Here is a 25,261-nt window from a genome sequence, read left to right on the forward strand (position 1 = left end):
TCTTTCTTATACATTAGGCACATGCTCGTGGTCCCACCAGACCCTAGTGATGTCTACGCAAGATGCACTGATGGGCAAGGGCTGCTCCCGCATTTGGGGTGCTCTAGGTGAACCTCCTTTAGAAGATGGGTTGGACTAGATGATCTCCAGAGGTCTCTTCCAACCCCCACCATTCTGTGATTCTGTGAAATGATGTGGACTGGGGAGAAGGAGGACCCACATGGTCCCCTAGACTCCACCACAGATGAGCACCAGACGACCTGAGACTAAATACTGGCAAACTCCCTGATGCTTCCCAGTAGATGTGGCCTAAACATAAAATTTCTCCTCCTTAGGAACCAGAAAAATTATATATTATACACATAAAGGCATTAGTATTATACTTATTTCAATTCTATTTAATTTATATGTTCTACTTGGTACAGAGAACACGTAGCAGGTGGTTACTTATTGCATTTTTCCATCATCTAATATGCAGGGACTCTGCCTTCAACAGAAGCATAAAATATCCTATTCTACCCCAACTTGGTACAGATTTTATCCTCATCTGAATGATATTAATTGATAACAAGCATCAACAATCCATCAAGCCTTCTCCATGGCTGTTCTAATCTAAGTGCTATAAACCAAGGCTCCTGATTCTGATTAAGCTTGTCCTAAGCCAGCAGATGGCACTCCAAAGTGCGCAGCATCCACAGCTTCCCTCACCCCATCCCCAGCAACTGCTCGAAAAGGTTTTATTTTTCTGTGGCTGGCTTTTCAGTGCTTTTTTTTAATCATGCTTGAATATAGGAGTCAACAAAGTATCTCACGCAACAGGGTCATCAAACTTCCCAGTCCTCGGCTTCTAGAAGGGGTCTGTAAATCCTGCTGCACACAAAAAAGCCACATTCCTGCTCGATTTCCTTAAATCACCTCACCAATTACAAACTGCTGGGCACAGAGAGGCAGAAAATGCCTTCCTCTCGCACCAGAAGTCAGCCATGCTTGCAAGCAGATGCTTCGATTACTTGTTTTTGTTTGCTGGGTTTGGGGTGATTTTTTGTTTGTTTGTTTGCTTTTGTTTTTGTTTTTGTTTTTGTTTTTTTTTTTAGAGCAATCATCTGTGTTTCTCAGCACAGCACTACTAAGTTCTTCATGCAAACATACTCCTGTACAGAAGAAATAAAGGAAGAGGAAAAGGGAAGTGGAAAAGGGAAGTGGAAAAGGGAAGTGGAAAAGGAAAGTGGAAAAGGGAAGTGGAAAAGGAAAGTGAAGTGGAAAAGGAAAGTGAAGTGGGAAGGGAAGGGAAGATCCTTCCCAAAGCAGGGAAATCTGCAGATCAACATACTCTGCCATATCAAGTGTAATATTGAGTTAGGAACTATCTTGACATTTCTATTTCACGCAGGAGCTTCCAGGCTTAGCAAAGGCAGAAAACAATACTGATGCTTTTCATTTTAACCAAGTGAAGGATGCAAACCACAACTCACGACGGATCCAGGACTTGCACGTGTTGGAAGCAAGATCTTCACCTTTGCCCAGTGGAAAACTGGGCTCATGGAAATAAGGTTTTTTTGTCCTATCTCCAGCCAGTTTCTCTATGCAGAAGTATAACCTGTTTTCACAAGGCTCTGACGCATCACACGAAAATAAATCCCTTTTTTTTTTTTAGTGTAATAACTTATTTTTCTTTTATCACGAGAAATACTGCATTTGTGCAAGGTATCTGAATGATCCAGGTGGGAACATGACCCATGATGAAAAACCCTCCTTGCTTTACCATTCCCAGGTCCCTTCCAGCATCTGGAGAAGATGAGCACTCAAGCTGATGAGCACAAGAGATGAAATTAAAGCCTCAGCTGTAGGGAACAGGGAGAAAGTCCTCCTGGAAAAAACCCATTTGATGCAAGGCTTGCCAGAGTGACCAACAGTCTAATGCTCACCCCAGTGTACTGCATAGTAACACAGCTTTAATTTAAGCAGGATTAATGATGGGGACGCTGCAAAGTGCGCCTGTGTTTTACTGCAGGGGAACGGTGCATTGCCTTCTCGTCATCTTGCTGCTGAAATGACAAATTGCCCATTTGAACACCCAGAAGAGGAGAATACCTGTGGTAGCCTGGCTGCATCACTTCTCCCGGGATTCATCCACAGTTTACAGGCACAAGAGGCGATGCTGAGCAGGTACCAGCCATGCAACGTTGGGTTTCTCCTGAGAGTAGCAGTGATGAGCAACACTCCCGGCTCAGTCTTTTTATCCACAGAAATCACAGAATAACTCAACTTAGAAGGGACCCATAAAGATCACTGAGGCTCTGGCATGGGTGGAAGATGCTGAAAACTCCCCCAAAATTTGGGCTTGGGCACAGGAACAAAGCCCAACCTGACTGTGAGCGGGCACCTAAACACTGACCATGGTTGCTAGAGAAACTGGCCCCAAGTGACCTAAACTGGCCTCAAGTTGCATCAGGGGGCGGTTCAGATTGGATATTAAAAAACATTTCCTCATGTAAAGGGTTGTCGAGCATTGGAACAGGCTGCCCAGAGAAGTGATGGAGTCACCATTCCTGGAGGGGTTTAACAGACACGTCGATGAGGTTCTTAGGTACACGGGTTGGTGACAGTGTTGGGTTAATGGTTGGACTCGATGATCTTGACGCTCTCTTCCAACCAAAATGATTCCACGATTCTCATTTCATTCCCATCTATGGCAGCATGCCCTGCAAATTTTTGGCAGGGTTTGCCCACGGCACATGTCGCAAACCACCACCTCATTTCAGATTCGGGACAGTCGGACATAGCTGAAGAAGCCTCTTAAACATAAGGGAATATTTGCTACACCAGTGCCTTCTCAAATTGAGAAGTTTGTGAGAGTTATAAGGGCGAACTGCCATCTGTGTTTAGGCGAACACACATTTATTTTATTTATCACACAGACTATTGCTATCAGCTTAAAAATAACTGAAACATCATCTGCAGCACATGCCTTCTCTCACAGATCCTGGTGCACTTTATAAAGAACCTATATATAAATTACCTCTCCGATATATGTCTAGCTCTATCATTTAACTCCAAAAGTATTTGAGCAACCTGGGTTATCATTAAAAGTGAAGATGAAACTCCACAACAAACTGAAACATCAGTGGAATCTTCATTTGGCAAAATAACACAAACTTCCATTACAATTTTCAGCCGAGCACCAGAACTAAGTAACACAATAAAGAATCCAAATTATAAGCCGGGTCCTGTTTTTCCTGGTGTCTGCCGTAAATCATTAATAACTGTGTTTAAGTGAAAAAGTTTGAGATAGGAAGTCTGTCCTACTATGCCAGGTAGATTTGGGGCTGGTATGTGCAAAAGCTGCGGCATCACACGGCGTTTCATGGATAATACAGACTATAGGAGAGGGAATAGCACTGCTCTCTGCATCGGAGTGAAAAGGGTTACATATCTTTGAATTATATGGTGGATAGAACATTGGTTATTGAGACCCTGAAAACAAATGAGATGGAGCCCTAGAAAGTTCACTAAGTATTACTCTTGTCTTCACTCTGGTGAAGCAAGGGTTAACCTATTTCCAAATACATTTTTTCGTGGGAAAACACCATTGCCGTTCACATTTAATCACGTGAAAAATGCAGCCATCAAAGTGGGTTTAGAAGAATACAATTTCCTTCCTTTCAATAATCCATCTCCACAGGGGACTTTACATATATTAAATAACACTGCATTCACTTTGGAGCAAGGTGACACGCTCGGTGAGGTTTCCCATTTGTTTCTCCAGTTACTGCACGATCTTTGCCAGGGCAAAAGTCAATTTAGACTCTTGCAATGCAACTTCTGCAAGGTGGGGTTGAAGGAGGGGAGGTGGATGAGGTTATACGAGCATCCCCATCACACCAGCAGGAACCACTTCCAAAACCACCCACTTATTATATCATCAGGCTCCTGCACAGGAAAAAAAAAAAAAAGAATATACAAGGGAGAAAAGCCACTGATGTAGTGCGAACAAAATTCAAGCTTGCAGGCTGGTGCAAAGGTTCGTTTTTTTTATAATTATACTACTGCCATTGCAGCCACACATGTCCTACAGACCCAGACTACGTTTCGTCAGCTCTGGGATCCTGGCCTGTGTTTGCTCTCCTGTCTCGCCGCTGTCAGCGCAAATTTGACAGTGATGTCAAGGGCGACCCTCACTGCCCAGAAAAGCTGCGTGCAAGGACGAAACTCAAGGTGAGTATCCATCCAACTGACCACACATGTCACATGTTTATATTTATATTTATATTTATATTTATATTTATATTTATATCTACACCTCTATTTATATCCCTATTTATATTCATATATAGTATGGATATATTAATACTTTTATGTTTTTACATATATACCTACAGAAATGCAGATATATCTGCAGATATACAGATATATCTACGGATACACACATCCATGTCAGCAGTGCCGACCAGGACCATACAGCAAAGTGCTGCCCACGTGCACTGTGCAAAAATCAGTTCTCATGAGAAAACAGGAGTCAGCTTTCCTTAAGACCACGGCCAGACCTGATGCAACAGGTGAGAAAGGTTTTTCCCATCTTTACTGGTGCAGCAATCCTCACCACGAACAACCCTGATTAGGCATGAAGATGTGGGTATTTGCAATATCCCTTAAATTTAGCAGCTGGGAGGAGGAAGGAGCACTGCAACTATATCAGTAGCTATCACAAGCCATTGGGAAAAATATTTGCAGAGCTCTCTCTGGCTATGGAAGAATAATAATGCGGGTACCAGTTGAGTTATGCTGTCTGTCTGTGCCTCTGGGCACAATATAGATTTTTTTCCTCTACAAAAGCACTCTCTCCTATTAACAAAGCACATTCACACCAGTGTTTCCTCCCATGACCTCAAACGCCTTCACAGAATCCCAGAACGGTTGGGGTCTGGAGATCATCTAGTCCAACTCACTTACTAAAGCAGGGTCACCAGAGCAGATCGCACAGGAATGTGTCCAGGTGGGTTTGAATGTCTCCAGAGAAGGAGACTCCACAGCCTCTCCGGGCAGCCTGTTCCAGGGCTCTGGCACCTCAAAGGAAAGAAGTTTCTGCTCATGTTCAGATGGAACCTCCTGTGCTTCAGTCTGTGCCCATTGCCCCTCATCCTGTCATTGGGCACCACTGAAAGGAGTCTGGTCCATTCTCTTGACATCCACCCTGGAGATATTGATAAACATTGAAGAGATCCCCTCTCAGGTTCCTTCTCCAGGCTGAACAGCCCCAGCTCTCTCAGTCTCTCTTCATAAGAAATATGCTCTAGGCCCCTCATCATCTTTGTAGCTGCTGCTGGACTCTCTCCAATAATTCCTTGTCCTTCTTAATCTGGGGAGCCCAAAATTGGACACAAAACTCCAGATGCGGCCTCACCAGGGCAGAGCAGAGGGGGAGGAACAACCTCCCTCGACCTGCTGGTCACACTCCTCCTAATGCACCCCAGGGACCATTGGCCTCTTGGCCACAAGGGCACATTGTTGGCTCATGGTCAACCTCTTGTCCACCAGAACTCTCAGGTCCTTCTCTGCAGAGCTGCTTTCCAGCAGGTCCACCCCAACCTGTACTGGTGCCTGGGGTTATTCCTCCCCAGGTGCAGGACCCTATACGTGTAACCCCAGCATCACCATTTCCCACGCACAGCCCTCCCAGTGGGGTCCTGACTGGTGCGGGGTGAGGGAAAAGCGGCCCTGGGATTTGGGAACATAAAAGCGGGTTTTGGGAACATAAAAGCAAGTGTTTGCAAAGCTGGGCGGTGAGGCTGCCTCATTCCAGACAAAACAGCCCTTGGGTTTGCGAGATGGCTCCAGCAATGACTCAGAGCCCGGGTAGAGGAGCAGCGTGAGAAGGAACTGTGGAGGAGGCTTCACACAAAAGAAACCCTTCCCCTGCCTTCATCTTCCACCCACATGAAAACCTCTGTCCATTCTCACTCAAACAAAAGGAAAAATAAAATAACATTTTTTAAAAATACCCACAAACAAACAAAAAACCCCTCAACCAACCAGAAAACCCATATAATGAATCCAAAATCCTTTGCTCGGATGCTGATACGGGTAGCTATGTTTTCAAGCTACATCAGAAGCCGTTGGCGAGCAAAGCGGGCTTATCCCATGACAGGCGCTTGATGAGGGATTGCTAAAGAAAATCTACAATGCTCAGGTTGTTTGGGCAATCTATGAAATAGCGAGTTTCTCACAAATCTGGTTATACAGATTTGGTCTTTATATAGATATAGTCTTTTCTTATTTTTCTCCATTTCTTGTATAAGGGGCTAGAGGCTATTGGAAGCTCACATGTCTAGTCTCCGCAAATTAGCTCATTTACAGATTATATATATATTTTTAGATATATACAATATACAGGATTTGGGGGCTTTCTTACTTGTTTTTACATGCAACACTGAAGTCCTGAGTGCTACTGTTGCTCCATAAAACCTGCACGGAGCCGCAAGCAGCACAAGGAACACGAGTGTTTTCCCAGGGGCTGCGGTGCAAGTTTTATTGCCTTTAAGGATGGAGGATTCTTCATTTTAACTCTAACAGCTGCAAAGTTCTGCATCCCTGACGTATCAGAGATGGAACTTAATGCTTAGTTAGTGAACTTCCACGTCTATAAAACCCAGTGGCATTTTTTTTGCAAGATCGCAGGCACGCCGAGCAGAAAAACGGACCCAGTGGAAGAAATGCATGGGCCGTACTTTGGGTCATTCAGAAGAGATTCCACCTCTTTTGGGAATATAAGGACCAAATAAAGAAAATCAGGTCTTAATCTATTAATATTTCCATTCACTTATTAAATCCCTGTATCAAAATCTATTCCCCTAACCCCAAACAGGCAGGAAAAGAGAAAAAAAAAAAGGTCTTAGGAAAATTGCTTTAAAGACTGCCTTAAAAAAACCTCACAAAACAAACAAAAGCCCACAAATAAAGTCAAGAAAAAATAGCTGTATGATGTAAATGCTCCATATTGACGGCCTTAAGAACAGAGGAGTGGGTTGATTAGAATATGGCTTTTAATGGATGCACAGTCATTTAAAACAAAGCTGACATTATTGAAATAACACTTTTTACAGGAGTAGCTGCATTCCAAATGACCTTGAAAAGACGCGGCAATTACTACCAGTCATGCAAGATACATTATTGCCAAAGCTAAGGCTTGATTTCCTATGATTTACCAGCCAGACAGGAACATCAGGAACTGGGATGAGTTCTAAGATAAGATGGTAGAGTCAATAAGATAAATGTGTAAATAAAAAGCTCCATTTGTCGGGGCAAAAGCTGGATTTTGATTGTGAGAAATTCAATTTTGCATTTAAGAAAAACACGCACTGCAACCTCTCCTAAATGTTGAAGCCAGTTGCAAACGGAGTTTTGGACTTCCAGCACAAAGAGCACCTTCTGCATTAAAAACTCATCGTTAATTTTTTTGAAATAGCCCGTTGGTGTTTGCTAAGCCTGAGAGATCCTCAGGGTGGCACAATCTAATAGCTGTGCTTATACAGCATCTGCCATGATCAGTACCCTGTAAAAATAGAAGCCCAAGTAACTGGAGTCATTACACGCACACATACATATATGTGGTTCATGCAGATATTATTGCCAATAAATTACTCTCCCATAAATCAAGGATTGGACCTTGCTTTCCCAAAACCGAGAATTTTACTCTAATCACATAAAAATGAAAAACTTCATAAACACGGGAAGAGAGAGAGAAATGATGCTTCCTGTGAGAAGGAAGTCCATTTAAAGCATGAATAAATTGATGCAGTCAGGAGAAAGAAGCTTGCATATGCAAATAGAGGTTTATTACCCATTTTTGTGCTCCTAAGAGACATAATTTACTGACCTTAGAGAAAAAGGTCAAGTAGGCTTACGGAATAAGAAACAAAGGCATCTCTTTTGGCAACTGCCATGTTCCAGAGCAGTAATTATCTTTCCTTCTCCCTGCAAGCAGCAGGAAATGAAGAGGGGTGCCATTACACTATGACAATTACTGTAATTTTAATTTCTAAAAATTGCCAGGAATGCTTCCTGTTACAAAAAAAAAAAAAAAAAAAAAAAAAAAGTCTGTTCAGATTTTTTGGTATAGTTTTAATTTAAAACTCATTCCTCAGCTAAAATAGAGCTGTGCTTCTCCTTCTCTCGGCCCTTTTGGGGTACCATCCACAAATTCTACATGGTGAGAAAGCCCATTTTCTTCCTCATTAGTTGAGTAGACGGCAAAGTGTGGTCAAGGAGGACCCAGGAAAGATGGAGGTGGCCCGATGACATGTCACAGATGGAGTAAGGCTGCACAGAACTGTCCCTGCCAGGCCCTGCCAGGGATGGATCCTTAAGAGACCTCAGCTCTTCAGCTTAGTCTGCTGTTGGGTTTAATATCACTCGAACTTATTCAGTCACGGGCACAATAATATATTGTTCTTTCTGCAGGAATTAGGTGATGTTAGATGCACGATAATTAAAAAATAATTTTAAAGAAGGATTCTTTTCATCTCCTATGCTCAGCGGGAATATTGGCTACTCTGTGGATTTTCTGCAGGTTAGGCTATCATTTATTGTTTTAATATTATGGATAATGTATTCTGTGCTATCAGAACACCATCATAGAATAGAATAATAAAAAAGTTTGAGTTGTAAGGGACTTTCAAAGCTCCCCCAGCACCCCCCCTGCCATGAGCAGGGACATCTGCACCAGCTCAGGTTGCTCAGAGCCCCGTCCAGCCTGGCCTGGGATGTCTCCAAGGATGGGGCATCCACCACCTCTCTGGGCAACCTGGGACAGTGTTTCACCACCCTCAATGTAAAAAATTCCAACAGCATTTCTCATAAATGGAACGCTGCTTTCCAGGATTCCCCCGTGCATTCCATGAGACTTCTGAGGTCTCATTTTGGCCACCAGTTGAGTATTTAAAATTGCTTTCTCAGATCCAAGGGAAAGAGATTTTTTTCAAATAGTTGCCACAACTCATGTTCAACAATGATCATTTAGTGCAGTAAAAGTTTGCATCTTTCAATATATGCAGTAACGCACCTATAGAACTGCATCGATTTGTCTACACATAAATACATTCTTACAAACACATATTTGATTAAGAATTTTTATAACGTCAGGCTTCAAGGAATTTTTGATCAATGCCTTTCTTTTGCTTTTATAAATAAATAAACTCAATTAAACAGTACTTACAGCTAACCACAATAGGCAGGAGAATAATTTTCCCAAAGGTTCACTTTCCAATTTTTACCTGTTACATGCGCCTAGGGAATCGATTACTCCCTAAAGGGAACTTATTAGAGCCTGTGTTACCAAACACCTTACCTTTCCCACCCACCAACTGAAGAGAAGAATTATAAGGACAGACATATAGAAAGACTAGCATTCTTCAAACCTCTTTCCATTTGCTGTAATAAATTAAAGCACAAATAAAATAAAACAAAGCCCTGCAGGCGAGCAGCATTTGAATCAAGACGGAACCTACACCAAGTCAAGAAGTTCACCATGCGGTCTCACAAGACCCATAAATCAGGATCCCTGAACATATGTAGCATTTTGCATTACTGTACAGGGTGTTAACTTTAATGCCTTAATATATGCACATTGTAGGCAGGTTATGGTTGCTGTGGGAACTGTAATTTTGCACGTCCTGACCAATCTGCAGCTGGAAAAATAATAGTAAGTAAAAAACAATCACACCACTGCATTCCCTTCAGTAGGTTTTACACATTTAATTTCTCTCTTTTTTGTATTCTAAGGGGGAAGAAAAGAAGACGTGTGTGAAGCTGCAAACGCACAGGAAAGCTGAAACAGATGTGAATTAACTTTCACCCTTTTCAAGCAGTTTGCATGAAACCTCATGTGCCTCCAGCCCAAGTGTCACCGCATGACAACTATGTGCTCTTGGGTGTGATCGAGCCTATTTCTGAGTCAGAAGCATCTCACCAAGGACATACTCCAACTCCTTCTTTTTCATAATGCACTGAAACCAACCATCAGCATTCACTTGCAAGTGACAGCTAGGAGAAGAAACGATCTGCACCTGATCTAGTTTAACACAATTTCTGCTGATGCTGCCTGACCCACGGCAAATTGTTACTGCTGGAGTCTCCTAATGGTTGGATTCTTACCTGTTTTAAAGGCAAAGGGGTTTGTCTCAGTCCCATTCTTCCCCCAGTCTCTTTTTACCTCCAAAACCACCATCACTTGCCTCCAAGATTTGAGTACTTTTATCCGATGTCTTGGTTTTTTTTCCCCTATTAAAACTCTGCTCCATTCCAGAGAAGGTTGGTTTTAGATTCATCAACCATTTTCATATTAAAAAAAAAAAAAAAAAAAAGTTGATTGCATCCAGGCTTATTCCAGGTGCAGGGATGCACAAGAGCTGTGCAATAATTAACCCTCTTTATCCTATTAGCACCGGTTAATGGCCAGGAGTGTCCCACATCACATGGAACAGCCATGGCCGTGCAGCCAAGTGGTCATCCATGCAAGAGCAGAGGTGTTCCCACCTCTGCAATCCACTCCACCAAGAGTAATCTAACAGAGTTGGTTAAAAGCACAAGAAGTCATATATTGGCATGAAAACAAATCAGAGTTTATTTGCACAAAATAAATGACCTTATCTCTGAGCTCCGTCATCAAAACCAATAAATGTTTGACATCTGGTGGATTTGACCACCATTCAAGAATACGCTACTTGTGACCGTGTACAATACCCATGTTCAAAACAGATCACCATTTGGTGGAGAAAAAAAGCTATAACATTTCTATAAATGCATAGGTGAAAAGCAACATCTGTGGACGAGCACTCCAATGATGGTGGTGGGAATTCTCAAGAAGGGTAAAAGAATATGTTAGTTCTTTGGTACATAAAGGTCTTAGTTTCATTGGCATTAGTACCTAAAACCACCTAAGAGATACAAAGGTCTGATCCAGAATTGTAACCAATTAAAACCTATTGAATATTAAAGCTCCGGTCCATTGACTTGACCTAATGGTAGGGTCTTTGGTGGCATCATTCCACCCTTCTTTACAGAGAAGCATTAATGCTACAAACAACAACTATTTCTTACCTACACGTTAAGAAGGATATAGAAAATCAGGTGGCCAACAAGGTAAGGAATGAAGATTCATTAGCAAAGCAGAATATCTATTGACAGTCCCTTAAAAGAAAAGACCATCAAGAATACCAGAAATAATCACTGAAATCAGGCAGAGTTCTGCTTTTTGGTGCATGATGTCAGTTGTAAATACCTAAAACCTTTTTAGTGTGTAGGACTTGAAAGGGAAACCTAATCTCTGCTGGACTCATACTACAAAGAAAAGAAGTGGACAGGCTGGAGAGGGTCCAGAGATGGGCCACAAAGATGATCAAAGGACTGGGAAGCCACAATATGAGGAAAGGCTGAGGGAAGTGGGTTTGTTCAGCCTTGAGAATAGAAGACTTAGGCGAGACCTTATCACCATGTTCCAGTATTTAGAGGGTGGCTACAAAGAAGAAGGAGACTCCCTTTTTACAAGGAGTTACATGGGGAAGATGAGGAGCGATGGGTACAAGTTACTCCTGGGGAGATTCCGATTGGACACAAGAGGGAAATTTTTCCCAATGAGAACAATCAGTCATGGGAAGTGCTGAATTCCTTAACATTGGACACATTTTAAGATTCGGGTGGACAGGGTGCTGGGCCATCTTTGCTTTTGTCAACAAAGGTTGGACCAGATGACACTTGAGGTCCCTCCCAACCTGGTATTCTATTCTATTCTATTCTATTCTATTCTATTCTATTCTATTCTGCTCTGCTCTGCTCTGCTCTGCTCTGCTCTATTTGACAGCCAACTGATCTCCTGACATCAAAACTCTCATTGAAATCTGCCAAGATTTCTTACACACACACACACATCATTACTATTTACATGTATAGTATTCTGAGTTACCATATGTGAACAACTACACACATACGCATTTATATACATATATATCCACATAACAAACTTTGCACTCTTAATCATGTTACACATGTGCACAGGTACGCATGCATATAATTATATTTTATGTATACACACACGCACGAACATATGAAACGAAATATATGCACAAAACTATAATGTATATACTCTGATTACATACAGTATTTATTTATTAAGTTCTTAATATAGATAAAAAGAGAAAAAAAGGCTCTATTTGCATATGTATATAATATTCAACCACAGTGCAATGTAGCTGAAGAACACAGAATTGCTTTTAAAACTGAGGATTGGATAAAAAAATCTCTCTTACTTCTATGAAATTGCACTTGGAGTGTGATTTCACTTAGCCTAAGAGAAGGGGGTACAGGACTTCTCTTTGACACATTTCAGAGATGACAAAACTCTCACCCAGAATGGAAAAAAAAGCCTCATGAGAACAGAAAAGCAGAAAATAATTAAACGGGTTTACATATACCTTTTTTTTCCTGGGTCCGCTATCTTCCCCCTCCAAGATGTCATAAATCTCTATTTGAAAAGCACCTCAGTGGCTTTGAAGTAGGTGGTGGGGGAGCACCACACTCTTCAGCATCATTAGTGGGGTTAGAAAACAGCCTTTTTTTAGCAATGTAGTTGCCATTACACATAGAGATACATGAACTTACCTGTTTGGTACTTCTCTGCCCGGCAGGAAGCAAAGTTTTAGATTTCTCTGCTATTTTCTGTAAAAAAGGAGGAAAAAAAATGGCTGAGAAAACAGCGTCCAAATATTTAGGTAAGGAATCATTTGAAGATGCTTCTTATGCTTTTTAAAGAAAATGACACGAGAAAAAGTCTTATTATTTAGAAAAAGAAATGGAGTATAATCGCGTTGAAAAGTTTGGTCTTGCAGGAATTAAAAGTCTTCAAAGCTTCCAGAATGACAAGGTTACCAAAACTGAAACACGCATTTAAGAAATGACAGCTAGGACGTGGATAAGTAGCAATTTACCACTCAGATTGGTTTCCTGACGCAACCGGGCATTCACAAACTGCAGGGGCTAATTTTGGCACTTCTGAATTGATGACAGGTTTTTTTTTTTTTAACAAAACCCTTACATGTACAGTTCAGATGGATTGTTCTCATGAACATTAAAAAAAAAAAAAGCATAAAAATGTGTGTGTATATGGGGGAGGATCCCTTTACCTGAATCCTTCCAACTTCTCATTTAAGGGACAAAGCCATTTCATTTAAAGACTCCATGCTTAGGTTTTTGAATAGGACAGAGAAATAATTAAAAAGATGAGATACTGCTAGAAATAATGCACTGCTATTACATAATGTACATGCAGTTGAAGTGCAATTTTATGTGGGTTTTTTTTTATTTCTTTTTAAACCATGGGCAGCAAGTGCTGGGAAATCAATCAGTAGTGAATGTTTCTAACAGAGATACATTATTAAGTGCATGTTGCTGGCCAAATTTCATGACACCTGTATAATTACAATATATTCTTCTACGTGTTGCAAACATGGGTCAAGCTTACTAAGGCAGGAAAAAAAAAACAACCAGAGTTTGTCCAGGTTGTATTTGCATAGAATTCAATTAATCCAGATGTATGTTCAAACTGGTTACTGCAGGGGAGAGAGGCACTTTCAAGATGGTAAATTGAAATCATTACTACAGTCTTTAAAAGCAAAGCAAATCTACTTTTCAGCAGAGCCTCCCCAGGGTAAAGTGAGACAGCGAGAAGCAAATTAAAGAGCTGGAGTTCAGGTTTTGTTTATTTTATTAAACTGCTTGATCTTGGTGACAGGTCCAAACCACAAGATGTGTTTGGAAACCTTCTGGCAAAGCCATATAAACCATTCTTAAAAGGGGCCTATAAGAAAGATGGGGGCAGACTCTTTACTAGGGCCTGTTGTGATAGGACAAGGGGTGATGGTTTTAAACTAAAGGAGGGGAGATTCAGGCTGGACATGAGGAAAAATTTTTTACGATGAGGGTGGTGAAACGCTGGCCCAGGTTGGCCAGAGAGGTGGTGGATGCTCCATCCCTGGAGACATCCCAGGCCAGGCTGGACGGGGCTCTGAGCAACCTGAGCTGGTGAAGATGTCCCTGCTCATGGCAGGGGTTGGACTAGATGAGCTTTGAAGGTCCCTTCCCATCCAAACTATCCTATGATTCTATAGCAGATCAGAGCCATAAGGTGGGTTAACATTTAAATCAGCGATGTTGCCTGTGCATTTTCTGTAAGTAGTAAAGGTGAAAGGGGCACTGTGCAATCACCATTTCTCCTCTGTAAGTGGAGACACATCAAAATAATGTCATAGCTAAGCCATACATGTAAGTTTTCCAATGTAATGCTACACTGCTTGATTGACAAATTAAGAAAAGAGGGAAGAAAGTACATGTGACCAGCTTTATGGAGATGTTCCACACTCCTGGGAGCAACACTTAACATGTTCCCAAACACATATGGAAGAGTGGGAGCAAGCAAGACCCTCACCTTCTGCACAGCTCCATATCTCTGGATGGCATCTGAGAGCTGGTTCATGAGCCTGTCCAGCTGAAGTCGTTCTTGCTGTTTTGGAAGAACAGAAGCCTGGTTAGTAGGTGTGTAGAGATAAATCAAGTAGTAGACTCTGTCTGTGACCATGGGAAATGCTTCTGGTGGGAGACACCAAATAAACAAGGTGGGTACAAATAGTCTAAAAAATCAAATTTTACTGAGGCTTCCAGGATGCTGCAAGGTTTTATTTTAGGAAGGAAGCACAAGATTCTTTGCTCTTTCAGGTCAAAGTAATTCCAAAAATGACACCTTGGATATTGAATATAGCACTCAAGTCATGACCACTGCTAACTGAGCAGGACACCTTCTGTGGCAGGGATATATAATGGCACATTTTGCTGTCCTGCTTACTGTATGAAGAGGGTCTCATTCCAATACCAGTTCTAAAGACTGTGAAATGCAAGGAAATAAATACCTGATGGACATCAGAAGAACAGAATGGATGTAGCATGCCACCCTGCTTCTACTTAATAAAATCCAGCCTTTGATTGTCTACTGGAGATGATAACCCAAGGGAATTTCTTATAAAATGTCCTTTATTTGGGTGATGCCCCATGAGGGAGTCCATCACCTCTCTTCATGGCAATGGGTGATTTACCAGATTTGAGATGTCCATCAGCTATAACAACATTCTTTTTGCCTGGCTTAGGGCCTGATAGCCAGAAACCAACTTATCTCAATGTTTTCCAAAACACGTACCCAAATGTCACCGCCTTTCTGTCTGGAGCTCACCCCAGCAAGATACCCATCTGTGTTTTAAACAAAAGTGTTCTCAGAAGGAAGAACCCAGTCTAGACTGATGTAACTCGACAGGATAGTGAGGGTGGTAAAATACTGGCCTAGGTTGCCCAGAGAGGTGGTGGATGCCCCATCCCTGGAGACATCCCAGGCCAGGCTGGATGGGGCTCTGAGCAACCTGATCTGGGTGAAGATGTCCCTGCTCATGGCAGGGGGGTTGGACTAGATCTTTGAAGATCCCTTCCAACACAAACTGTTCTATGATGCAATATGGCTACTCTCAGATGGAGTGACCAAACCCAATCAACAAACTGTGTCATGCTAATCTCTAGAAATCCTCCCGGAACTGTTCTGCCCTCTGGATCTCAGACTTCAGGTGTGTAGGAGCTCAAGTGTCCAGGCTCTACAGAGGGGAATGAGCTGCAAGGAAGTAGGATGTCACCTTAAAAACCATATAGCAAACAAAACCCAATCTACACTAAAGTTACTAAGCAGAAATGTTAACTTTACAGCAATTTCAGCTCTTTCAGACAACTGCTTAAGAATACAAACGTAAATTTTACAAAGGATGGGATAAACATCTTTAAATTTTAATGGTATTTTCATACACAGAAGAATATCACAGTCTTACAGTTCTTCATCCAAAGATGTAAAACCATTTTTAGAACAGGGCAAGCATCATTATTCCCATTCTACAGATAAAGGTCTATAAACCTTATGTTTGCTCCACATTCAGAATAAGATTGCCACCCTTGAGAGCTGATCTAATGGTCCAGCACTCATGCTGCAAAAACCTGGAATTCCAGATAGGCCTCTCTATTTAAGCCCTTTGAGGTTAGTTTGAAGGAAGCCCTAAAATAGCCATGTGCTATTTTACATCAGTCTTCCGCCTTGTATCACACTGATCCACTTACATCAGTATGTTTCCTCCTGAAATAAATACCAATTTGCTCAGTTGGGCATCCTGACTCCAATAGCTCCAGCAGTACCTGGAGATTCAAGGGAAGTCAGAGGAACTCCCACAGTGCACCTTGTTGGCAATGCATTACAGGTGGAAAATAAGGAAAATAAGGAAGAAAGAAAAAAAAAAATATTTTTTTTGTCTGTGTGTGCATGCAAAGCAATACATAGAATAATGGATCGGAAAGGACTGACTATAAAGCTCTAAATTAATGGAAGGTTTTTCATGCTGTGAGATATCTTATGGGAGGAAAGTTTGCAATGCTACTCAGATCCCCAAGAGGGACTTACCAACCAGCAGCCATTATCCACCAGATCTATTTATTCTACATAAGGGAGGAGGGCTACAGGCTTTATATCAAAATTTGTAGGTTTAATTATTTAAACTGCACACTGTTAGAAGTTAAAAAAAACCAAAATCTGCTAAATTAATTGACCAGGGAGCAGAAAAGTTATTAGGTGATGCCAATAGAGAGCAGTGAGTTTATTCCCCGTATTACCATAATTGTTTGTGTGTCTACTTCTTTCAGCCCTTACATATTATCCCTTTTACTTAGCTATTTTTCTCCCCATGACAGTAAAAGCTAGTCTGCTGAGAGTCCCCAGTGGACACTACATGGGCTTCAAGGGCAAATAAGGACCTACTTGGGTGGAACTATAATTGGGTTTAATGTGACCTTGCCTGATTTCTCTTTGGACCCAATTTATGTCACAAAAGAGAGCCAGGAGTTCAGCACAAAACAGCCCAAATCCCCGTATCTCCAAGAAAGCAACTTCTGTTTCATCAAGCTCGGATGTAATTCTTCTTGAGCAGGAGTCTGTCATCAATTGACTGTCATCAATTCTTCAGAGCAGGGCAGAAAAAAGAAAAAAAAAGAAGTCCTCGTATTCCACCGTTAATCAAAGCAATATGTTAACAAAGATCAAAGTGTTAAGGTTGATGTCTACGTATGGAGAACAGTCATTCCACCCTGGCATGGAATAGACCATCACCCATTCGTTCTTCTGGGTGGGCTGAATTGCACATGGTCCTTCACTGGTTACAAAGGTAGCCTGGGGTGATTCAGCTCTTCAATCCTTACCTCATATGCCTGTTGGCAAATGACATAAGTCCAGGCTGTAATAAACACTTGAGTTGTGTGTTTAGAGCAGTGGGTTTTTTTTTTCTAGGAGGAAGGACGGTGAGAACAGAGTTGAAGGAATACAGGACTTTGGAGAATGGCAAGGAGTGAGTGAGGGTAAAACACCAATTCAGATAAGTTCCTAACCCAGAAACTATAATGATGCTGGAAGGAAGAACATAACAGAAAACTGCTTGGCAGAATCAAGTAGAAAAGAATTCCTTATTTTCATTTCAGGTGCTGAATCACCTGTTATGTGGGTGAAACTTCTCAACTCTCGCACCAGCTGGAGTTTGACCCTCACATTAAGTTTCTATTCTTCCCCATGATGTGTAACAGAGGACAAAGTCCAGAGTATTAAAGGTCTTTATGGAAAGGTCAGAAACCTTCTGTTTGTCCAGTCATTGCAGAGGGGACCAGAGGATGTGGATCACTCATACCCCTGTGACAATTATGTTCAGATGAGTTGAACCTACTGATGACAGAAGACCAGTCTGTCCGTAAAACAGATGGAGTTGCTGTGGAGTGAACTGCAATTCCAAGTTTTGCTCTGATCTGGCCACAGCCTGTAATTATCTGTCCCCACTGCTGCCTTCACACTAGCATACAACACTGAATTAATGTCATATCCAGACATATTCCACTGCTTTGCCCTTTCTGGACACTTCACACACTTCCAAACTCACCTGCACCCCGTGCAGCCACAACTGAATCTTTAACCAATGCCAAACTCATGTGGATCTGGGTAATTCTTGTGGTACTTTCACCCAGACTGAGTGAGACCCTGAGGTAGGAGTGAGCAAGTCAAGTCTTTGTTGCCAAGTTCCTGATTTCCAAATCCACACAATCCAGTTCTGGGAAAAGAAATGGTTTTTTGCAGCTGTTTTCCCATTGGTCATTTCTAAGTCCAAACTATGCTTATGGTGTAACAGGAAAGGACGTTATAACCAGACATGGAGCTCAACAGCTTTAAAGTACCCACTATCACTTTCCTTTTTCATTATTCCTCCCTCTGCAAGTCCCAGCATTCTTCCCCAATAGCATCTCGAATGACACGTACCCTGGATGAGCCTCTGACAACCTCAGACAGCTGCTTGATGGCTTTGGTGCTAGTCGTGATGGTTTTATTAGTCTCCTGCTGGGTTGCATGCCTGTAGAAGAGAAGAGATGACGGGAATTGTGATTGAAATTAATTGCATAATGAGACAACAGAAACTTTTCAAGTTGCAGAGCAACTTGGACAACACAACATACAGCACACGGAGCCACGGTAGGACTATGCAAGTCCAGGGTCTTGACCAGCAATGGTGGACAGAAGGCTGTAGAAAATACTAGCAAGGAGCAGCGCAAAATGTTCCACTTGTCATCAGCACAAAGACAATGGCTGCAAAGTCAATTGGGAAGGATAAGGTGAAAACAGGGGCTGGGCAGGTAACGAGGTCATCACAGATGGTCAAAAGAAGGGTTGTATAGCAAAAAGAGATGGGACTCAAGCTTCATAAGCTCAACAGGGCATTTTCAGCCTCTAAGCTTCCCCAGGGAGCACTTCACATCTTTTTGATCAGAAAGGGCTGTTTTTCCATAACACTTCAGTCAAAAACTCTAGAAAGACCTGGAGAAATTGATTTTTTTTTTTCTCCCATAGAGGACATATTTGAGCCATGGTTGTATTGAAAAGACTCATTTGTCAGGGCTCTTTTTTTCAGAGTGGGCAGGATGTGGAGTGAATGGAAGGTCCTTGATTTAAATATGTTAAGATGACTCTTTATGGTCCATCCTGAAGACCCATGGCCCACCCTGCCCCTTCAGCTCCTTCCTGCTCTCTCTCAGCACCGATGGAGACCAACCCTTTCAAGACTTATGCCAACTCTTTCAGACCATCATTTGAGGGACAAGGCCAGTCCCCAAACAGTCTTCACCAAACACAGTCTTAACTATGAATAAATGGAGACCTCTCAACCACCACTCCACTAACTTTCATTTCCATCTGGTCAGGGTAGATGGACATAGGTACCACGAATTGTGATATTCACCTCCATAGAAAAGTTTTTCAGTTTTTATTCACTTAATCAATATCTCTGCGCAGACAACTCAGGTGGGAAAGCAGTCTAGGGTAAAAGTACACTTAATTCTATGCCTTGTACCTACCAGATATACACATGAAAGCTTAACATAGCATGAAGATAACATCTCTTAGCTGTGGAACAATAATTCAGATGTACATTAAGGGTTGAACAAGTGCACAGGAAGGCACAGGCTTCTTTGGCACCATAAGGGAAAGAGAAATAATCTCACATGAAGACAAGACTGGATCTGATAAATAGTTATTCCGAGTTAAATTAAGATACTGTTTCTCTATCCATTCATCAAAATGCACTTCATTTATTCATGATCCCAGGACCCACTGCACCAGCTGATTAATTATATCACTTGCTATTTGAGATGCTAGAGGTCATATCCACCACAGACAGGTATTCCACGCTGGGAATGGAATCCTGTCATGTTGCCTACCTTGAGGAGTACAGAGCCTGATGCCCAGTCTTTTAATCAAGTAAATCTTGCCACCAAATGCACGAATTTCATAAGCAGCAGTTTAAAGACGGAGACTTCCACAACTAATTCCTCTTAATGCAACACAAGGCGCTGGAGCTGATGTCCAGTCATTTTGCAGACCTCATTAAATGATCTGCCCATGGAACAAGTCAGGGATTTACATAGCAGCAATTCCCCCTCAATGGCTTGTTAGGCTCATGCATTTGATCCTTCCCAACCTCTAAAGCTAAATAATGTCTCCTCCATTTGCATTCTAATGGAAATTTTATGTAGGATATCTTATGTTGTAAGTCCATGCCACGCACAAGCTTTGCATTGAGCTGCTGCAAAATAACTGGGAGCCAGAGCACAAAAAATAAAAGTTCTGCCTTCCACCTCTTAATTCAAAATGCACTTTAATGAACATGCTGGTGCTTGATTTTGGCACTTCCCACTATGCTGTCAACACAATTAACTTCTTATTCTTCAAACTCAGAGATACACTCAGGAATCAGACAATGATTATATTTAATTTACATTAAATGCTATTAAGATCTTCATTAAAAAAAGAGGCCTTGAAACTCCACTCCCTGCAGCATTTTATTTTAATATGTAATGGTAACAAGATATGTCACTATTATTATTATTATTATTATTATTATTAGCTTTCTTTATATTCCTCTCCCTATGGAAGTGCACAAGTTAATTAAAGGGGTGTCTCTGCTGAATAAAATTTCCTTCTGAAAAATTCCTCCATACAATAGTAAGTTAAATACTCAGACTATGTAGATACCGAGTACCCAAAACACAAATGTTGTAAAAGACTTATCTGTCTACCGTGCTGCTCTAAAAATAAGCACTCTAAGAGTAAAAACAAAAAGGGCACCTCTTAGGGAGAAAAACATCTCTCGCTGTGCATTCCTGTACGCACAAAGATTGCAAAGACAATGCACTAAATAATAGAAAAGATGCCACACTCCTGCCCAAGAGTTTCCTACGGCTGCTGTTTTCTTTATTGGAGAAGTACGGTCCACCGAATCTGTAATCCCCAGCATGCAGCTGCTTACAGTTTGTTCTTTGAATGCTCATATCTCTAATTTATTTATCCCGTTTCCAAACGAGCATAGCGAAGAGGCAGATGCGACGTCGGCTGCTTCCCTTCTCCGCAGGGACAGAATGAAGGAGCTTAGCGACAGTTTCCGCTGCTTCCTTGAGACACTCGATGAATGACCAAGTCAACAAAAAACCAATCAGACCCCAAATGCAACAGCAAAGACCAACAAGAGAAAGACTTCTCTCTGCCTCGCCATGCTTGCCACCACTCACAATAACCCCAAAGAGCTTTGCTTTCTAGTTCCAGCAGGAAAAAAAAGGCATTTCCATCTATAATACATGATATGGTTTATTTTGCTTTCATCTGATCCCTAATATAAGAGCAATAATAAGTTTTTTTCTGGTACAGATCAAGGATATCTCTACTGTACTAGCTTAAACTTAATTAGATTTCACATCTCCTTTGGCACGGTGCAACTGCATAGCAATGGAGCAGCTTTGTGCATTTAGGAGCTGGGTGGTCAAGTAGATTTGGCTACAGTTAAGCCAGGTAGCACAGCATAACTAAACCCACGTATTTGTCTTTTGCACAGCAGCTGTAATGCTTGCCACTCACTGCAGTTTTCTTGAACAAAAAAGAGGTAGAAATTAGAGTATGCAGAGCAAAGTACTGAGATGCATGATCTGTGGCTTAAGCAGAAATAGGTTCAGTATCTGCATTTACATATATTCCATTGTTGTTGGAGACATTAATATGTAAGAGTGCATCGAGCATGCATAAGGGAATTGTTCAGACCACAAGACTTCATCCAATCTCTTCCCTGTCACAGAGGCGGATTTTGGGAAGGACGGATGTCTGTGGGAGCTGGTGATAAGCCTCAGCAAACTACAAATATATGTATATAAAACTTCATGCATTGGCTGTAGACATGGAGTAGCAACGGGTACTTAGTCCCTGAGTCTCCCATTCCACTTTCTCCACCTAATCAAGGTGTTAACTTCAAAGCCACCAAAGGTCCTTCATGATCTGTTCAGAGGGGCACCTCCAAAGGAGCTGTAGAGAAGTCCATTCTTCAGCAGTAACCCATCACTTTTAGATGTCTCCTACACAGCCAGGATGATCCCACAGCAGAGCCAAAAATATTTCCAGAAACAGATGACCCAGGAGGATGTGTTCAACAGTTGTGTTAGCAAACACTTATCTAAAGGATGGAAACTCGTGCTGCATTAGACCGCTATAAATTACTGCAATAGACAACCCCACATCTTGTCTTCTAGGGCTGCTGTGTGCACAGAGGGACCAATGCAGCAGGCATCTCTCACAGAAACACGAATACGTAGAAATAAATAGAATGTTCTGAGTTGGAAGGGACCGACAAGGATCATCGAGTCCAACTCCTGTCCCTGCACAGGACAACCCCACAGTTCACACCGTGTGTCTGAGGACGTTGTCCAGTCTCTTCTTGAACACTGTCGGGCTTGGGGCTGTGACACCTCCCTGGTGAGAGGCAGTCATCCAGTGGATGGTACTGGTACCAATGGATGACAGATTGGACACGAGCTGGCAATGTGCGCTTGCAGCTCAGAAGCCAATCATATCCTGGGCGGCATCACAAGGAGCGTGGGCAGCAGGTCAGGGAGGTGATTCTGCCCCTCTGCTCCGCTCTGCTGAGACCCCCCTGCAGTGCTGGGCCAGCTCTGGGTCCTCAGCACAGGACACACATGGACCTGCTGGAGAGGGGCCAGAGGAGCCCCAGAAATGACCTGAGGCTGGAGCAGCTCTGCTGGGAGGACAGGCTGAGAGAGCTGGGGTGTTCAGCTGGAGAAGAGAAGGCTCCAGGGAGACCTTATTGCGGCCTTGCAGTGCTTAAAAAGGGCCAGTAAGAAAGACGGGGACAGACTTTTTAGCAGGGCTTGTTGTGATAGGACAAGGGTGATGGTTTTAAACTAAAGGAGGGGAGATTCAGGCTGGACATGAGGAAGAAATTTTTTACAATGAGGGTGGTGAAACAGTGGTCCAGGTTGGCCAGAGAGGTGGTGGATGAACCATCCCTGGAGACATCCCAGGCCAGGCTGGACGGGGCTCTGAGCAACCTGAGCTGGTGCAGATGTCCCTGCTCATGGCAGGGGGGGCACTGGGGGAGCTTGGAAGGTCCCTTCCAACCCAAACCATCCTGTGATTCTGTGATCTCTAAATATTTATTGCAGATGTAAACAAAGCAGAAAGATGAACTAGGAGGAAAGGTTGTTTCACCAAGCACTAAAGTATATTTACTGTATCATTACAGTCACAAAAAGGGAAAAAAACCCCAAAAAGGCTAAATCTACATGTTCTGGCTCCACACTGAAACTCATAACTCCTTTATTTTTTTTTTTATTTCTTTCCTTTCTCTCTCTTCTTTAGGACCTGATTGTGCCTGTTGAAAAATCACTTACAATAGAAAATACGAGCTCTAATTCTGGTCAGTCAGCAAACTCCTTTCCATGCGTGTAAATCATCCGGCAGAGTAAAAGTCAGGAGAAAAACTGACTGGTACTTCCAAGTTTCAATCCACACAATATTCTATAATATAGGCATAAGAGATTTCCTGTTTGCCTGATGCTCGGAAGTATTACGAAATGTGGTGCTATTTTTCTTTAGGGAGCTCAGGGGATAGTCTGTAGTTGTGTGGGAAGGGAATGGGAGGTATTTCAAATCCACCTGGCACCGGTGCTATGTGGGGTTTTTTGGTGTGGTTTTTTTTGGTGTGGTTTTTGTTGTTGTTGTTGTTGTGTTTTCTTTGCATTGCTTCTTAAAAATAAATAAGAAAAAATTAAGAAGGAGTTATTACTAAAATAAGGATCCTTGCTCCCCTACAAAATTTGACCAGTCTCTGCAAGCAGCTAGTTACACATTGACTGGCTACCAGAAATTCAAGTTTGTGATTTTCAACTCAGTTATCTCCAGGAGGGTACATAAGACCCCCTCTTAACCCCGCATCACCTACAGATTAGTTCATCATCGCCTTAAACTCCATCTGTCAAGTCATTACTGACAGCTCAGAGAGCACTCAAAACAGGACCCCATGGGAGGCAGCTTCACAATGTCACTGCCATTAGTCACCTCCCAAGTCATTTTTTTTTCCTTCTCCTACCCATACTATTCCCAAGTAAGTTTTAATTTTACAAGTTTCACTTTATTTCCTAATAAAAGAGCCCCTTGGATCCTTTGTAAACGTCTTGCTCGCACTGAGTTGTATTACACCTCCCTCTCTCTCATTATCCAGTAAGCCTCTTAGCTTATCAGAAACAGAAATTAATTTAATTCGCCATAATTTCATTTTGATGAACCCTGGTGCCTAAATGATCGTGGTAGTCTTTTTTTTTTTTTTTTTCTCCAGGTGCTAATAAACTGCTTACGTCTTTTTAACTGTTCTTGCAGCTTAGGTTGGACTGGAGTAGATCATCTACCTGCACATTTCTGCAAAATGCAAGCAGATCCCTCCTTTTCCAGCCCAAGGACCTCAGCTGCCCTCCATGAGCTCTTAACATTCGACAGCGTTTCCAGCGTTGCTCTGATAAGCCTTTTAACGCCTGAAAATAAATGGCATCAAACCGTGACTCTTCTGATTGCTCTGCCTGAGCTTTCTAATTCTGTTGTGCCTTATGCATTTCTGCATTAACGTGTGGACCGTGGCTTAACATCTGTCACACAAAGGTCACCGGGACGTGTCCCTGCAGCAGTTCTCAGCAGCATCACCAAAGGTGCCTGTAATGACACCAGAAAGCAACTAAGCAACATCCAACCTGCATAAAGTCATGGTCAGCGCCTTTCTTCCAGTAATTTACTGCAGCTCTTTGCTGAGCTTGGATCAAAGGCGTCTTTCCGGGGTTTTCAGCTGCATTATGCCCATCTCAGGCTCAGGGTTGCTGTGTTTAAAAGGCGTTTAGATGAGTTTCTTAGGGACATGGTTTAGTGCTAGAGTTAGGTTATGGCTGGACTCGATGATCCTGAGGGTCTCTTCCAACCGAAATGATTCTATGACTCAGGATTCTACAGCAAGAGTTAATGGAGCCAGTCAACTTGCATGGAGAGATAGGGAAAAAAAAAAAGTGCTTTCTGTGCCTTACACATAGTCCACAAACACAGAATCACAGAATCACAGAATGTCAGGGATTGGAAGGGACCTCAAAAGCTCATCCAGCCCAATCCCCCCGCCGGAGCAGGAACACCCAGATGAGGTTACACAGAAGGTGTCCAGGCGGGTTGGAATGTCTGCAGAGAAGGAGACTCCACAACCTCCCTGGGCAGCCTGGGCCAGGCTCTGCCACCCTCATTGTG

General features: G+C 42.3%; 1 protein-coding gene across 2 annotated transcripts in view; it reads right to left on the minus strand.

Moving 5' to 3' along the window:
* The window catches only part of TSNARE1 (t-SNARE domain containing 1), a 512,375-nt gene that overhangs the window by 261,825 nt on the left and 225,289 nt on the right, over nt 1–25,261 (minus strand). For both annotated transcript variants that reach the window (XM_065629755.1, XM_065629754.1), the window contains exons 6-8: nt 18,416–18,506; nt 14,474–14,548; nt 12,652–12,708 (exon numbers count right to left, since the gene is read on the minus strand). In XM_065629755.1, the coding sequence (XP_065485827.1) occupies nt 12,652–12,708; nt 14,474–14,548; nt 18,416–18,506 (223 nt within the window). The remainder of the gene's footprint in view (nt 1–12,651; nt 12,709–14,473; nt 14,549–18,415; nt 18,507–25,261) is intronic.

This window comes from Caloenas nicobarica, chromosome 2, assembly GCF_036013445.1.
Source record: "Caloenas nicobarica isolate bCalNic1 chromosome 2, bCalNic1.hap1, whole genome shotgun sequence".
Lineage (NCBI taxonomy): Eukaryota > Metazoa > Chordata > Aves > Columbiformes > Columbidae > Caloenas > Caloenas nicobarica.